At 35.0% G+C, this 19,216-nt stretch overlaps 1 protein-coding gene across 2 annotated transcripts in view; it reads left to right on the forward strand.

Annotated features, from left to right (window-relative positions):
• Nucleotides 1–12,936, forward strand: part of LOC149790140 (endoplasmic reticulum resident protein 44-like) — a 52,735-nt gene extending 39,799 nt beyond the window's left edge. The window contains exon 13 of one of the 2 annotated variants that reach the window (XM_089972122.1): nucleotides 3,446–12,936. In XM_089972122.1, the coding sequence (XP_089828248.1) occupies nucleotides 3,446–3,592 (147 nt within the window). In that variant the 3' untranslated portion in view covers nucleotides 3,593–12,936. The remainder of the gene's footprint in view (nucleotides 1–3,445) is intronic. The other variant, XM_089972121.1, reaches the window with a different exon arrangement.
• The last annotated feature ends 6,280 nt before the right edge of the window (nucleotides 12,937–19,216 follow it).

The raw sequence follows: 19,216 nt of genomic DNA on the forward strand, positions 1-19,216 counted from the left end.
ATAGGCCCATGATATTCTTGCACAATATTCTCATTACTGATTTGCTGCGACAATGGGAATTGTTTTTGCTCTGCATTCTGGATCATTTTTATCTTCCAGGCTTGCTCTGTCAACAGTATGGCAGTGATCTCTCCAGTCTGTAGCAAAACATAAGGAAAAAACTGTTGACTATCAAAACCATTCCTGGTTACATAAGTTGAAAAATGACCAGTTTATAGAATTCTCCAAATGTCAGCTTCAAACTAAAACATGAACACATTGCACCCCACCTACATTACAAGCATTGTTTTCAACCTATGGGAGTAAATAAACTCACTTATTTTATGAAAAGGATTTTGTCAATTGCTGGTCACCCACTGACAGTCATCTTCCAAATCAAATATTGCAAATATCTGCAACACTGTTATAGTCTAGATTCATCCAGTAATCATCCCTTCACACAAATATCCAACACTGTTATAGTCTAGATTCATCCAGTAATCATCCCTTCACACAAATATCCAACACTGTTATAGTCTAGATTCATCCAGTAATCATCCCTTCACACAAATATCCAACACTGTTATAGTCTAGATTCATCCAGTAATCATCCCTTCATACAAATATCCAACAACTGGAATGCATCTTTTTTTCTGCCATATCCTATACCATATCTTTGGTGAATGTCCATAGTGGAATTGAAATACTTTTCAGTGGAAATGTTGTAAACAGCTTCATTGAAATCCATGTTTATGGCATGTCAGCTACTCTGGCTTACCATACCTGAGTAGACTGTGTGACATCACACAGGAATTTTCATTGGAGATCCAGTATTAAAAAATGGTTGTGTCTTTGTGAAATGTTCTTTGGAGTAGGAATTTTTTTTTGTAAAAGAAAAAGAAAAAAAATAATCTGCTTTTACGTGTTACTGTTTATCACGTTGTGCATTATTTATTCAACTCAAGTCAAACCTACCTAGGAAAAGCATGAAACCTAGGTCACAGTGACATTGTTGGAGGTAGTATTGCTTTACCTGGATATTCAGATACACATATTGTGCATAATAGGCTGCATTTGAGAGAGATGATCTTGACAGTGGTGTACATTCTAGCTCCATTCTCAACTATCGAACACTTGGAACATGTTACATGCAATGCAGGAACCACTTTTTTTGTAGGTGTCAACTTGGAACAAAATATCAGTGAGCAAAAGTGTAAGGTGTCTGCAAGCAAATTTTTATTTTATATTTTGTTAATTTTTTTGTGAAAATAGTGGTGTTTTAATATTGTACGTTTTTTTATCTTAGATTATTTTTCGGACATGATAGAACATTTATATTACAAAACTTGTCTGATGTGTGACCCAGATTACCATGTGCTATACATTACAGCTTTAACATTAGCAATAAGCATCATGTTTTTGGCTATCAATGTTAATTCACTGACTGATTGAAAACATAATCTCACAAGCCTTAAATATAATGGGTGCCATTTGGGTTTGTGCATTTTGTTTACATTCTAAAGCATCCTTCAAGAAAAAACATTACTTTAATATTTTTAAAAATTTTAAAGTATGAATATATATAGGAACACAAACATACATATACCTTGACTGTACACCCAAAATTCTGTTCTAATACATATTACTGTTTTCATCATCATATCCATGTATACAGCAGCTGTTTACAGCCAAAGGTCGGATGTGCATAAATTTGACGTTTGTATGCCCATTCATCCCTAAATTAGAAGTCTGTACATCCATCCATACCCTAAATTAGGTCCCTGTACATCCATCCATGCCGTAAATTTGATTTTTGTTTGCCCATCCATCCCTAAATTAGAAGTCTGTACATCCATCCATTCCTTATGTTTGATGTTTGTGTGCCCATCCATACCCTAAGTTAGATGCCTGTACATCCATCCATCCCTAAATGTGATGTTTGTGTGCTCATCCATCCCTAAATTAGAAGTCTGTACATCCATCCATTCCTTAAGTTTGATGTTTCTGTGCCCATCCATACGTAAATTAGATAACCTGTACATCCATCCATTTCTTAAGTGGGGCCCCGAGTGGCCGAGTGGTCTAAAGCGCTCTCCGTTGCGGATCACTGCCATCTCACCACCGTCTGCGTGGGTTCGAGTCTCGGATTCGGCTAAAGTGGGTATGTGAGAAAGCTTGCCAGTAGCTTCTCGTGGGTCGGTGGTTCTTTCCAGGGTTTTCCCGGGTTCTTCCTCCACCAATAATACTGGCCGCCATGTATAGCCTATCGTGTGCTGAAAAATGGCGTTAAACCCTACAACAACAACAACATTCCTTAAGTTTGATGTTTCTGTGCCCATCCATACCAACAATTAGACTCCCATCCATACCAACAGTTAGACTCCCATCCATACCAACAATTAGACTCCCATCCATGCCAACAATTACCAGTAGAATCCCATCCATACCAACAATTAGACTCTCATCCATGCCAACAATTAGACAACCATCCATACCAACAGTTAGACTTGGTGTTAACTTAGATTAAGCTCAGTCTTAAGTTTTTTAGATTAATGTTCATATTTTTGCTCTGATTTTATGTACATCTTTTCTTGCTGAAGTAAAAGGTTTTTATAAATGTGAATTTGGCACCGAAAAAAGATTCTGATTACATCCAGGAATTTACAGTATTGCTTCAGTGACCTAGAATTCCACAAATCATAGTCTTGTTAAAGTAATACGGTGCTCCAAAATTACTATAAGACTCATCAGTAATAATGGTAATAGTAAAATGGTATATATAATATACCTCATAGTAAGAAGTCTCAGTATAAGGCAGCATATTCTATGCCTCCAGCTCACTATAAAACTCGTAATTATAACATGGTTTCTGTTGTACAGTGAGTTGGGGGTAGTAGTCTTGCATCCCATTTTAGTATGTAATAGTAAAATGGTTTGTATGATATACCTCATTATAAGGCAGTCTCACTATAAGGCAGCATAATATATGCCTCCTACTCACTATGAGACTCTTCATTATAACATGGTTCCTGTTATAAGATGGGTCTGGTCTTGGATGCCATTTTAGTATGTAATATGTAAAAGTATGGTATGTATAATATACTGCATTGTAAAGCAGTCTCACTGTAAGGCAGTATATTTTATGGCTACAGAATCATTATTCTGAGGGAATACTGTGGTTTAATAAATGGCTGTAAATTAATGAGACTCATTTACCTACTTTCCATTACCATTTCCTTCACACACCTCTAATGGCTGCTTCTTCTAACCAGGCCATGTGTTCTCACCTTCGTGTTATTTTCCTTATGCATTTTACCCATGTTCAACAGCCAAATTACCTCATCAGACTGTAACAGAGGTTGTACTGTATTACCGCATCAGTCTTTAGAAGAGGTTGTTGTGTTTTGCCTCCTCAGACTGCAGAAAAGGTTATACTCTATTTAAGTACTGTTTTGTTTAATTTCAGGCTGATCAGAATAATGAAGAGGAAAAACACATACCACATGACCCAATTAACAAACCAGATGAGCCCACATCACCACCAGAGTCTAGCTTTGTCAAATTGGCTCCCTCTCACAACCGATATACATTGGTACCACGTGACGAACTGTAATATCTACCAATAAGTGTCCTTGATGTGAGAGTTTTACGAGATTTGTATAAAAAAATTAAGATTCTAGCTGTATCATAAATATGATTTCTGTCAATTTTTTCTTTGATATAACCCATATTGCCGGGACTAACCATTGATGTAAGACCAGAATTTCAAAACTTGTGTATCATTATATCCCCAGAGTTCATTATTCCTGACTATGCTTTGTCTGGCTGGAAAATAAGCCAAGATAATTGCTTCTGCAGAAAATGTTTTCTCACAAAATATATGTAAATATCACTGATAAAACTGAACTTTGGGTTAAAACAGCAATCATCCTGAAGAGTGATGCATCACCATAATAACAAGTCCTGGCAACCACCAGTATCTTGTTCATTTAAAAGGATGAGTTTTTACGTTTCCTTAATTTAATTTAATCTCCTCTATATAATCATGGGGGTGGGCAAATTATGGTCACAGGTGCTGGATTCTTTTACAGAGCAGTTATGTCAAGAATTTGTTTAAACTTGGTGGGTGGGGTATTTTTTTAGCGTCTATTGAATTATGACACAGAGAATATGTGGTAGTGTTTCATGTTCCTAAATTATTCTTGTACGTTGTAAATGATCTGATTCCAATGCTTTAACACATATTCAGGTTTTATTACATTGCTATTACCACCTTGGGGCACATCATTTCTTTTAAATAAAAACATAAGGTTTTATAACATTGTCGTTACTACATCGGTACACATCCATTGTTTTAATTATGTCTCTTTGCATATTGTATGTTGGAAACCAAATTTGGTGAGAGTGATGTACTTTTATGGCATTTTGAATTTTGTTTTTGCATGTACATATTTTTACTTGAAGCCAGAATGCAGTTCTCGCAGAATAAGTTTCCAGTTGAATTGCAGAGTTGATGCTTACACATACGCAGGTTAAAATATTTGCACAAATGCTGATGCAAAGAAAAATAGCAACCTGTTACTGCTTTTTCTTGAATTATGTGCACAGTAAGGTCATCCTTTTTTTAATTATATGCAAAAAAAGGTCGTAGAAGCATGTTACTTTACGTTTGATTGCATTCCAGAAGTTATTGTTATCTCCCTTACCAGTGATGCTGAGAGTGGATATACTGTTTTGCAAATTTGTTCATGTATTTGTTTTATTTGTTACCATCTAAATTTTTCATTTTTATTTCGCTATCGCGGACCATTTTTCATCTTTGCTTATCAAAACTAGTACAGGTCAAACCCATTAGAATGCGATGCTCGGGGTCCAAAGAATAACACTGTGATATAAGTGGAATCACGTTGACAAATTTTTGAAAACTTCCTCATAGAAAATATGCATTGAAATTTTAATGTCATCAGTTTTAACTAACTTTTGATCATATATAGCATAATGTTTTAGAAAACTTTGGAAGTTAAGGCAACATCAAATGCAGTGCTGGGATTCAAATAATCAGCTTTTCCAAGAGCATGTATTTTGGCTGTTAAAAAGAGAGGCCACCTTAAATGAAAAAATGGGAGCCATGTTGCCATCGTGTTATAAGCGGAATTACATTATAATGAATCATGTTATGATGGGTTTTACCTCTATTTGATGCACTTCAGTGAGTACCTCACCAAAATCAGAACTAGGTAACTGTGATAGTGTATCTTCAGCTGTTAATTTATTACACACTCAATATTTTGAACTCTTTTTTTTTTTGTTTTCTTTACCTACACTAATGAAATTTGGTGTATAGGTTGACCTTTTCAAACCTTACTCAGCCATACAAAAGCTAGGTCATTTTGACCTAGTTTGCCTGAGTGATTTTGGTATTTTCAACTGTTCATTTGTTACACTCTCAATATCTTGGATCCAATTGCACTACAGTCATAAAAATTGGTATGTATATAGATCTGGATGGAATAATTCAATCACGCTAAAATTGTGTCGTTTTGGCCCAAGTTTTATGCTTGAGTGGCTTTAATATTTTCAAATAGCTGTTCATTACACCCCTACTATCTTAGACCTTACAACTTCACCTGCACCTGCAAAATTTGGCATGTGCATCCATCTTAATGAAACGCTAGGTCAGTATGACATTATATTAGTGCATGAATTACAATGTGGTTGCATGTAAAGGAGAGTAATCACACCACATAGAAAATAGGTCACTCTGACGTATCCATTTGTTACACCCACAATATCATGGATCCTCATTTATCTGCAAGGCTTATCTATTTGATGGAAATTGCAAAGGTTCCATATTTGATTCAAGATGAAATAAGACAAATTAAAACATTCCTCTTTACGTTTGATAGACATTAATCCATCAGCCACTTTCTGCTTCATTCTGTTTGTGTTGAAGAATCTGCAGTCGTGGCAAAGCAATTGATAAGTTCATATTTTTAAAAAAAAGTACTAATGATAAATCTACACAAGTTCCCGGTAAAAGTCTTGCAGATGAAGACCAACGTAACGTTCCAATTTCAAAGGAATAATCATCAAAGGCATTTTTGCCTTTTGTGGCACATATTTCAAATTTGGGCAGGGAGAAATCAAAACCTACAGCAAAGAAATTAAGAAACAAGGAGTTTCAATTTCAACTGGCAATTAAACCTTTCATTTCCATACATCAGCATCAACACTAAATCATTTGCAGTCATGCAAACAGTCACTGATGTTCTCTGAGTTATGAAAAAATGACTGAATATTGAAATATTTTTTGGATTTGGATTTTTTTTTTAACTTGTACTACTGTTAAAAACAAATTGATAACTACATGTTTGCTGGGGGCTGGCTTGGTTTGGGTGTTGCCGGTCTCTGCGAGTCTTGTGATTCAGCAATGCTGAAGTGGAAAGCTTTCACTCACACGAAGCCACTAAACATTTTATGTGGTGCATGGAAACACTTTTGCTATTTAATTTGTAAGTGGACTCCAACCAAAGGTGGTAATTGTGTGTAGAGTAAGTTGATGACTGAGACTGATGATGATGCAATAAGATTACACTGTACTTTGTTCCACACACCAACGCAAATTTTATCCTCTCTGGAACTCTGTAAGTTTTCATGTCGGTGTCATTAAATATAGCTAAAAGTACCTAATTCATTTTAAATACCTTGTGTGAAACAAATTAGATACTTTTAACTTCATTTTATGATGCTGACTGATAATTTACTGAGATAGGATAAAATTTGTGATGCGGTGTGGAATAAACTATAGTGTCATGGTGCTATTATGTGACACTGTCTGTTATAAAAGCAGCTCCTGTAAAGGTCAGAAACTCATTGATTTCATTTTCTTACTCTAAGGTATTGTTTACAACATAATTTTCTCCACTCTATGGCAGTGATAAGCCATGCATTGATGAGATCGGTTGATTACATTTGTACCAGTAAAATTTGGTATTGTACCAATTATTTCTATCCTTACTGGTACCAAGATAACAATATTAGTGCAACCCTAGTGGAAACGCTGTCAAATTAGTCCAAAGCTCTTTGAACTGACTTAATTAGCATTTGAAATTTTACATAATTGTCAGACCAAACCTATGAATGAACAGTCTTGTTATTAATAAATTCTTATGAAATTAGTCTTATTATAGTATTTTGTATTTTCTTTCCTTTTGTGGACTTATATTTTAAAAATATCCAACGATACTAATTTAATCATTCTGGTGTTAATACATAAAAGATCACATTATTGAATTGGAAACCAGTAGGTTGTTTCAAAAGTAATGTACTGTAGATCACACTAATTTTATTAAATGTTCATGAATTTAAGATACTTGTGCAGTACTCCAGAAGCAAAATAGTCCATTCCCTGAGATTTGTCTAAATCTGACATGGTCACCACTTTTTTTAAGCTACAAAAGGACTTGTTGGTTTTTGAGATACATACAAACTTGTGAGGGCAAGTAGGCAATTAGATGGAGTAAAAACTTCTGCAATAAGTCATTTGCCCTTGGCTTGTGTGTAAGAAGAATATATCTGTAACCCAGTTGAAACCTAACATTTTCATGTTTTGGATATTAAAACTGGACACATTGTATAGATATATTAAATTCATATTTTTGGTGAATTTGATTAACAAAATTTTTATCAAATGAAAGTTTTGTGGATTATAGCATATGGATTGTGGTGTAATTTTTCAGTTACTGTTTTTGTTTGTATATAATGCTGATAAGATTTATAGATTTCATGTCAAAAATAATACATTACAGTTAAATTTCAGTTAGTATTTATTTTACATTGGCATAGTTTGGTATTTATAAAACACAAAGAATATACCTGATACTTGTTTATTTATCTAATATGTGACAAGCTTTACACTGAGTGTAATGTGTTTATGCAGAGAATTTTAGTCTTATTTGCACAAGGAAAATTTATAATGTTCATTGATGGATATGGGTTATCTCCCTTTCATTTCAGTTTCTACAAAATTTCCTTACACACTGGAGAAAAAAATGCCTTTTCATCAAACATTTTTCTCTATATATGAATTTGGGCAACTAACCAAAGTTAAGTATCACTGCCTTTTGAATAAAGATAATACAAAAGATATGGGTCAGTTACTGGTGATGTCTTCTTTCAATGGTTTTTTTTTATCCTTGGTTTTGCTAAACATGTCATTTTAACCTACCCCTCAACATTTTTAAATCATAGGGGATTTATAGTTCTACTGTTCATACATAACAAGAGATTATGGGATGGCCTCTTGTCCATTGTGCATCCATCAGTGAGCATAAGTTACTGCTTTTCCTCTTTAACAACTTTGAGAATTGCAATGAGCACACATTTATCCCAAGGTTTGTTGGTTTTAAAAGAAAATTGTGCCACTTGGACATCCAGTATGGCCACCACTGTGACCATTTTAGAAATCTTGTTATCACTATTCCTCCTGTATGGAAGGTCGTATCAAAATGATGTTTTGACTAAATGACTTCTTGTGATGTTTCATTGGTCCTATATAAAAATGGTGCTGATCTGACAACCAGTATGGCCATCAAAACAGACATCTTGAAACCATGATCTGACAACCAGTATGGCCATCACAGCAGTCATCTTGAAACCATTTTAACCCTTCTGAATGGAAAGTCATTTTAAGTTGGGGTTTTCACCAGAAGACTTCTTGTGGTGTCTAGTTGGTCCTCAATACAAAATAGTGCCAATCTGACTTCATGTATGGCTGCCATTGTGACCATCTTGAATTATTTTATTATTATTCCTCCTATATGTATGGCCATATCAGCATGGGATTTTGACCAAAAGACATCAGATCTGATGATGTCCAATTTTTTGTCCTAAATGAAAATGGTCTTAAGGCCACCGTAGCAACCATCTTGAGAATCTTCTTACTACTCTTCTTAAATGGTGAGTCATATAAACATGAGGTTTTCACCCAAAGACTTCTTGTGGTGTCTAGTTGATTATCAATGAAAATGATGCTGATCTGGTATCCAGTGTGACTGTCGTGGCAACCATCTTCAAATCACTACTCGTGAATGATACCATAATAACAAGGGGTTTTCTAATGATGTCTGATAGGTCCTAAATGAATCAAACATCCAGTCTTGCTCTTGCATAAGAATATCAGATATTGTTTCAACACTTGGGAGTTAAAAAGAAGAATGCTTTTTCCTTTCAGACTCCTGCAGGTTAAGACATTTTAATACAAAGATATTTGTCATTTTTTAAACATAATTTTTAAAAATAAACTTTCCATTGGAGTTTACAGATTTTTTGTTAATTAACAAGGTATATGCATAAAGTGCAACATTCATCAGGCTGGAGGTGAGTGAGGGAGGAGGCAGCAGCTGTAGATGGCTGGTGCCCAAATTTTAAGTTAGCTTAGGGGAGCCAATCTTTAATATTTGTTATTGCATACATGAATCATTTCTGTCTGTGTGGGTTTGAGTCTAGGAGTCGGCCAGTGTGGGTATGTGAGAAAGCTTGCCAGTAGCTTCTCATGGGTCGGTAGTTCTTCCCAGGTTCTTCCTCCACCATTAATACTGGCCGCCATGCATAGCCTATCGTGTGCTGAAAAATGGCGTTAAACACAACAACAACAACATTAATCATTCTTTATAACATCATAATAATAAAAAGGGTCAGAACGCACATGAAAGGTACAGCTTCAGACTTAAACTCCAGATTTACCCATCATTGCATGATAAAAAACAAATCAAATATCTTCTTTATCTCGATTTCATCATCTTTGTAATTTAAAAAATAAAGTTGAGGGCAAAATATAAATGGCTTTGTGTGTCTCTGTATCAGCATATGCATGTATTTTTCACAATATTGCGACAAGTAATGAAAGAAGTGCTTCATAATTGAAAGTGAATTTCTGCTTAAAGTAATCCCATGATTTCTATGTTAGAAAACCTTTGGGAAACTTAGTCTCTCATGTGATGTAGATGCACAGTCTAATAGCTTTAAAAACCCTTGACCACTCCAGTGGCCTAGTGGTTAGAGCGTCTGCCTCATGCAGGAGGTCGTTGGTTCAATCCCCAGCCGAGTCATACCAAAGACTTATAAAAATGGTACTAACATATGCCTCGCTTGGCGTTCAGTGTTAAGAGGTTAGTGTTAGGACTGGTCAGCCTGTTGTCATGATAATGTGACTGGGTGGGACATCATTCTACATGTCTCCAGCCTGATGCCCCAGTGCTAGATATCACTAGAAAGTTTCACACTGCACACAACAGTGTTAAAGCTACGTTAAAAATCCAAATCACATGCACATTAAAGGCTCTTAATTCACTATAATTTTGTTGGATGCCACGTTTAGTGGATTTCATGGATGCCACAAACCAGGATTGTAAAGACCTGCAGAAAATTATTCTTACTTGAAAGAGGTGCTAAAATGGCTTAGTGGTCTGCAGCTGAAAGGTTGCATGTTCAAATTCTGTCCAGGCAAGGTCAATTGGCCACCATGATTTCTCTCTGGGCAAGACACTTGACTCCATTTTACTCTCCTTGATGTCACCTTACATATGTTGATGTGACATGAAACATCAATCATTAAGTTCTGTGGAAAACAGTAGCCCTTCCCCCCTTAACACTTTTTCAAATTTAAATACTAGAAGAAATGGTCATACTAGTTGATGATAACGTATCAGCTCAAGAAGCATATTTCAGCCCAAAAATTCCTTCACCTATGGGATCTCCTCAATGTGATGGAATCTCATCTTCCTGTGTCGCATGTTTATTTGATGAGAGCCAAAGAGAAAGTATTTCATTGGCAGCGGCAGACGTTTTATGGAAAAGGTGTGCTCCTTCTATTCAGCAACTCCAATGTGGTGTATCATACAAAAAGGCAAAGGGCCTCTGCCTCCTGGTTGAGGCATAGAGAGTATTCTCACAGAGGCATGATTACAAATTACTTCACATATGACATAATTACCTCAGATAGCTAACTTTTTCCTATAGCTTACTGAGGGGGAGAAGTTTGCATCTATTGCAGAAAAACAGGTACTGTTACACTATTTCTGCACTGCACTACATCATCATGAAAGGGAGTATATAGGACAAAACAATGACCTCTCTGACATTCAGGCAAACTTTGAGCCATTATGATGGGCTTTGAACCTATGTAATGGAGTCTGTCATGGGTTCTGACATTGAATACAGAACCATTTGAACTGCTGTCTAGAGCATTATTGGTTATTTCCTGTACATAACTTGCTTCCTATGTGTCCTAGGTACAGTAGGCAACAAAATGCATGTCTAGATCATTAACTTAACTGACAACAGGTCTGTTTGGATGGTTTGATTTCACTCAGGATGGCCCCTACCTTCATTGTGAAGAACAGACTCGTGGGCAACCAGTCATTAGTGGTGAAACTTCTTTCAACATTGGATGCTTCATCTTAATGGCCACGTACATGAACCAATGTGGGTTTTGAAGTGTTACCTAACACACCAGGGTCCCAAGTAGCTGAGTGGTCTAAAACGCTCACCATTAAGGATCATTGCTATCTCACCTCTGTCTGTGTAGTTTTGAGTCTCCGGTTCGGCCAATGTGGGTATGTGAGAAAGCTTGCCAGTAGCTTCTCGTGGGTCGATGGTTATTCCTCCACCATTTATACTGGCTGCCATGTATAGCCTTTCTTGTGCTGAAAAGTGATATTAAACCCTACAACAACAGCAACCTAACACACCATGCCATTGCAAAGAGAGAGCTCATCTATTTTCACCTTTGAAAGATGGAAAGGTTGATATGTCAACAGTTTAGGCTCTATGATCCTGGATAAGATGGGTTATTCATTCTGTATGCAGAAAATTAACCCAAGATCAAATGAAGTTTATACATGTTTTTGCTCATGAGGTTAACACAATCATCACCAGCATTGCTTTCAATCACAACTATTCCCCAACTGATGTTATACAACCCGTGGGATGGAGATCAGATACAACTTTTCTCTATCTTTTCCCTCCGAGATCATATTGAAGATCAGCCTTGCATCTCCTTCCACCTCTTGCCTATTATCTAATTATTATGATCAGGTAATGTATTTGAAAAAGAAACCAATGTTTTGTAGTAAAATGTTTCTTTCAGAATGCTTACTCTGTCATCATATGTTTACACCCTATCAACTAGAGCTGGGTACCATGAACAATTTTGTACCACAGTATACCATGGTATTTCTAAACATACCACAATATGTTCCATGTTATACTGAGATTAGAGTATGGGCCAGAAATTTAATTTATTTTAAGCAGGGGCCTGTGGTCACTTTTTTTTATTGACAACTCTAAAATACTAGAAAAATTATATTGATGATTTATAGCAAACAACATCACATTATGTCCATTATATTATTTATGAAGAATTTTTTTGTATATTTTGATATTTAAAAAATATCTCAGCTCAAAAGAATTCATAGCCCCATGCCTACCTAGCCTTGTCACCCCCCTCCTTGAAAATATAATTGTCAGTACCTTATAGTAGATAAATTTGCTGTGTGCATGTTAATTGGTATACATGTGAACTAAACACTTAACTAAAGTAGGGTGAACAAGCTTACAGTATATTTGACATCCTGTATAAGTGTGCTGACATTAAAGAGCGATTTGATAAAAATAGGAAGTGTTGACACTGAAGCCTACAATTTACTATCTGCATTATTGATATAATAAGCCAGAAGACTTTAAGTGGGATATAAATACATAGGCAAGATTTCAGAAAGGGTCTGACAGTAAACATATAACACACCGATTCAAAAGAGAAAATATTTAATGGACTTGAGAAATTACGTAAATTTCAAGCAGAATAGAACTGCTCTCCTGGAACTGATTATTTGTCCTACAAAGGAATGCATGTACTTAACACAGTAATATATGCTAATAAATACATTTTAAAAATGACATTTTGTTTCTTCTTTGTTTCTCGAAAATATTTCCAAAAGACAGATTTGATCTAAATATCCCATTCGGCCAACCATGCTGGCATGCATGACACACGTCACATGTGCAAATAAAGATTCATAGATATAATTTAATTTATAATATTCACAATTAATGTAATCTGTGACAAATACAGCTTTCATTGACGTAAACTACCAAACTACCAGTAGTCAAAAGTGCCATGGTATGTACTATCCAAAAAAAATAGAGGTAAACCAGAATATAGTATACTTTTAATTGCTACCTCCTTGCAGTTACATCCTACTGTAGAGTGTGCATTCCATTGCAGTAGAAACTTAAGTATGGATGGGATGTCAATATCAAGGTCTCTCCAAGGGTAGATAACTCTTGTCTGACTTGCACCAATGTGACCAAATATTTTGTAGCTTTTTTTGGCTACAGTTTAACTTGGAAGGTCTGGATTTGCTTTTTAGCAGTCATATTTCTAAGGTATTATAAATTGTTGGGTATTATTGAAGAAACCTATTTCATTCCAAAATTTGTGTCCTATTCTATACTTTCGTTAACTTTACTTCAAGAAAAAAATTTTAATACACACACACATGAAATTTAAATAATCACCTGTCAGTTTTACCAGAGAAGGTAAAAGAAAAGTTAATGTTCTTTCGTAACTTTGGTATTCTGTCCATTCAGACAACTTCAGATGATAAAAACTCAAAAGAAATGCATGATTGATAAATAATAATAAAATATATGATAAACACTGAGATTCAAAGTGAAATGTAAATACTAAAGACATCAATCGGTGATAACAAATGAGATAATAAAAGGCCAGTGGTAATGAGATTTGATTTTACAGGCAAGTGTTCGAGAAATACCTAAGTGGTAAACACTGAGATATTAAGTGATTTTCGCTTAAATTGCAAATGCAGAAGAAATACATTTGAAATGAAATGATGCATTTTAAATACATTTCAAATGCAAAAGAAATGCATTTTGGGGTACCTATCAGGTTCTATACTGGCAGTAACAATACTTCAAACGAATAAAATGTATGTATTTATCACTAGTCCTGTTCTCTCCATTATTCTTGCTTTTGCCAGGTTTTTCTATGTATTGCATATCGGTGCTATCATTGCTAATGTTTTTACAAAAATGAATTATATATTATAATGAGTGAAAGTCAAGCATGCATTGAAGATGTATTGCATTTTGAAATCATATCTTATGTGTATATAAAAAAAATGAATACTCGCATTGATAACAGTACTAAGGATGGTTGTTCCAAAAATGGGACTTGCCATTTTTCTTGTGTTTGAATGAGCTAATCTTACTAGACTTGAAAAGTAAAGTATCTAGAATAAAGCCATCATTCAAAAGCATAAGCAATACACATAACAGTCAACAATTCTACTCTTTTTCAACCAGTCTATCATGTATCTTTGTGCAATCAGCATTGAACAAGGATCTGGTGAAATGATTCATTGATCACAAATGGAGATGCTTTTGATCAAAATACTATAATGACATTTCCCACTATATTCAGCCAAAATCAGAGCAATAGACCTTGCTCTTCAACATATAGAAAACAAACGTATTTTAAACAGCAGCATCTTCTCTGACTCAATATCAGTACATCAGTCACTACACAACAGAAAACTGGAGAATCTATTATTGAAAAACATACTCGTCAAAAATACAGAGCTGAGTGTCTCCCACAATATAATATACTAAAATGGCCCTTACTCGAGAACCATCTAATTTTAAAATACCATATACTGATTTTACACCTAGTGTCAGAAAGTCCTTACGTCAGAAGTGGCAGGCATCATGGAATGATGCAATAAATAACAAGCTTCATGCAATCAAGCAAACTCTAGGAGAATGGACTTCTTCCTACAGAACCATGCATAGGGAGGAGGTAGTCATTGCAAGAATTCAAATTGGTCATACTTATACCACCCACTCCCACATACTAAAAGTGAAGACCCACTAGAGTGCGTTTCTTGCAATGAACCTTTCACTGTTAAGCACTTTATGATAGACTGTTTTGACCTGCAACTTATGCGTGATCAGTATTACAATGTACATGACATGAAACTTTTTGATACTACAAACATCACTCGTATTATAAAGTTCCTGAAAGCAGTGAATATTTACTCTAAACTCTAACTTTTTTTACTATCACCTTGTGCAGTTTTATGCAATATATATACTGTCCCATTTTAATACCTTTTCATCATTTTTCATTAACATACAACATTTACATCCCCCGTTGATCGGGAAGCTTTATTTTGCACCGTTACCATCTTACCGTTTTAATTTCAAATATTTGTTTTGTATATCGCTGGTCAATATGAGATTTTTTTAAATAATTTTTAAAAGATTATACATATAACATTTTGTTTGGCGCTAAATAGCCTAACACTGCTGATGTGCCGTTAAAATAAAATAAAATAAAATCCCACAATATTAAAAGTTATCCAGACCAACCATCTCCAATCATTCGAGGCAAAATTCTATTTGAATCTTTAACTGTACCAGATTTTCAAGGTAGAAATGTTTGTAATAATAATGATAATAAAATAATAGCAATAACGATAGTAGAAAAGAATCTTGCACAGAATATGGTCGTCATTAATTCATGCTGTACTATTTGTTTGGTTGTGGAATAGAATATAACAGTAATAAAACAGTGAACAGTGCAACAGAAATTCGAGATCACAGAATTAAACCTATATGAACTTAGATGGTTATAAACTGATACCCAATCTGAATGGCAAGTACTGTATTAGTGACCTTTAAAAGGTTAATGTGTGGAAAGTAATAAATAGAGAAATCGGGCTGACTACTAAATTCAGGAAGAAAGAAGAGGAGAATCTGGAGACAATGCAAAAATATTTGTGCTATAAAATTAGTAACTTTTGTTGTGAGCTCATACAATTTATCAACCCCCAGAAATTGACCAAAGTGAATATAATTTTCCTGGGGATGAAAAACCCAAAATCAAAGGTCATTATTTTATTATGCAATTTTAAATTTCCTAATTGTTCTACTTTTACTGAATTTTAACATTTTTACCATGTATCTGTCACTCTGTATTACTTCACATAAACCTTTTTTGGGGAGGGTTTACCTTGGGTCCTTTTTTAAAAAATTCTTTATAGTTACATTTTTAGAACGTTAGTTTAAATAGGCACCATGTAGCCATTGTTGTGCAAATGTGCCATGAAATACATATATGCATACACACACACATTATTTGGGCAATACTTGATGATGTTTGAATTGCAGACTTGTACCAAATAAAAGTCAATTTGCAGTGCTTAAAAAAAAGGTGCTTTAGTTTATTATAGATTGCTAATATGAAATTGAAATTAATAAAATATGAATTGAAATTAATACAATCATATAAATAACCTCCAAAGGCGTACCGCAACGCTCAACAATAAACATTTGATGTTTAATACCTTTATAAATACCATTTGCAAGCAAACCCTCAGAAATTCCAGGCTATCATATGTAAGACCTGTCAAAAGTAGCAAGACAGTTTTATTGTCCACTAATATTAAGCTACCAATCTACTTTAGTGGGTCATATTCAACTACTGCCCTCTTATTTGGCATTTCTATAGCAAACATACCTTAAACAAAATAAAAACAAAATACAGTACAGGGCACTAAAACTGGTGTTTGACGATTTTACTAGCTCATGATTCTCTGCTAAGAAAAGAAAACCTTCCATCTCTTCACATTAGTGGATTAAAATATATGGCAACTGAAGTATACATGGTACTTCACAAAAAAAACGTATTTCATTAGGAATCCAAAATTTGGCACAGTACCAAGATTAATTACAACTAGGTATCATAAACTCTTTCAAATTTTACACTCCAAGAAACTGGAATAGCCTGCCTAGTGAACTAAGAACAGTCTCTGATTTCAAAGAATTCAACAGGCTGATTCAGATATTTTCCAGGCCACACCGTAAGTGTGCATCATTTGGCAGTCAATGGTACTTCAACTATAGGGTTCCCTTCTTCATGGAGTTAGATTTAATCGTGCTATTTTAAGTAAGCACTGTCACTTTTCTTACTTTGCTGCATGTGATATTCTTTTGTCTTGTCTTATAATCAGCTGCTATCATTGATCCAGTGGCCAAGTGGTTAGAGCATCTGCCTCAGATATGCAGGTAGTCACGGTTCAAACCCCAGCCGAGTCATACCAGACTTATAAAATTGGTACTAGCAGCTGCCTCACTTGGCACTCAGCATTAAGAGGTTAGTGTTAGGACTGGTCAGCCTGGTGTCAGGATAATGTGACATTTGGGACATCATGCTACATGTCTGCGACATGATGCCCCGGTGCTAGAGGAAGAACCCTGGAAAACCCGGAAAGAACCACCGACCCACGAGAAGCTACTGACAAGCTTTCTCACATACCTACATTGGCCAAACTCAAGACTTGAACCCATGCAGACAGAGGTGAGATGGCAGCGATCTGTAACAACTCTGCTACTTGGGGCCCCTATATTTAGTGCAAAATGAGCTAACACAAAACATCAGCTTAAAAGATGGAAAATGGAAAAATTACAGACTTTCACGATATGACTAGTGTATTCCTCATGGAATTTCTGCATCACTTTTACTCTCTTTGCACAGCCTTCGCGACTCAAAAAGTATTTTGGAAAAATGTTTGTTATTTTAAAAAATCAAGATTTGGGGTAAAAGTCATTTCAGAAATTCAGAATTTTGGTATTTTTAAACAAAGATTCAGGATGATGCTGAGAAAATCGAGATCAGTGGTATGCCTGTATTAAGTGATCTTGTACATACAATTTCCTTTATCAATTACTCTGATGTGACCATAAATTTGTATTGGTACTAGTAAAGATTGTACATTGTTTACTTGAAGACTAAGTTCTACTTAATATAGGTTGAATACTAATGCACAACTGATATTTTTTTAAAGCAAACTTTAAATTTAAGCAAATCATGAGTAAATGTTTGTCAACGTTCATTTGAAGACACAATAATTGTGATAGAACAGAGAGGCCAGCTTAGGACAGATTTGGAAATTTGCAAACTTCGGCCAGGAGTTTGGATTTTAAAAGGGAGATAACATTTTTCATTGACTTGATTTTTAGCAATTTGCATTTTTTCATATTCATATCATCTCACCATGTCATTTTGCAGCAACTTGTTGCCATTTATCTCTCTTTATCATTTTTAACATCTAGGAGATCATTGTCTAGACAATTGTCCGGCAGTCCTCATCATCATTGATCTGTACTTTTACGAGATTATGTATTGTTCCTGGACCCGGCTTTCCTCTGGAGTCTGTCTGAATTTTCCTCCAAATGAAAAATGTCCCAGTGTCTGCATTGAAATACAACTCTACCAAGTCCACCAAGAAACTTAATTGTTTCCCACCTGTGGGGAGATTCAGGTTGCAGACTGCCTACCAGAACTTTTCAAGATTGGTGCCATCTGGGTTGAATTTGGAAGGTTCCTCTTAAAAAATCGACTTTATAGGAATGGCAGAATACATATATATGTCCCTTTTAACTTTATTCCAAATACCAAACCTCCTGTTTCCATCTATTATACAATTCTGTGTAATATTTTGTTGTTTAGATTTTGGCATTTTAGTACTGGGAGATCATGCATACAATGATATCAACAAATATTACTGATACAAAACTGTTCTGTTGCACCCAGGCTCAATAGTTATGTCTAATCCATCAATAATCCATCAACATCTTTATTCCTTTCCAAATTTCTACTGATGACACATAGTATAATAGAATGATTAATTTTAGGTTACTGTCAAATTAGCAATCAAAATGTGATGCTCACAGTTGTGCAATCACAAGATGCCTTTACTAGAAATATACTAAACTGGTGTTAAAAAAACCCTGAAAAATGTGTTCCAATTATTTTCTTCATAATTCAGAGTATGTTGGTGATTTCAGTGAGTGACAGAAGGGATGGGAGAGGCCCCTTATCTCAGCATATTTACATATACAGACACTGCTGCTTTGATCCAAAAGATCTTGGATACACGGCATGGATTGAATTGGTCATGAATTCATACCATGCTTCAAACTGATTTGCAAAAATGTATGTTTCAATAAGCTCTGTCAAAACATGTTTTTGTAAATGCTTTTTATCCTACCATTGTTTTTATTTGTAATCTGGTAGAATATACCACTGACAATGTTTAGGATAATAACTGCCAACTTCTCAAAGAGTGAACATAAATTTGCATTATCAGTCGGG

Source organism: Sinohyriopsis cumingii, chromosome 10 (assembly GCF_028554795.1).
Source record: "Sinohyriopsis cumingii isolate HCF-2022 chromosome 10, ASM2855479v2, whole genome shotgun sequence".
NCBI classification, from domain to species: Eukaryota; Metazoa; Mollusca; class Bivalvia; order Unionida; family Unionidae; genus Sinohyriopsis; species Sinohyriopsis cumingii.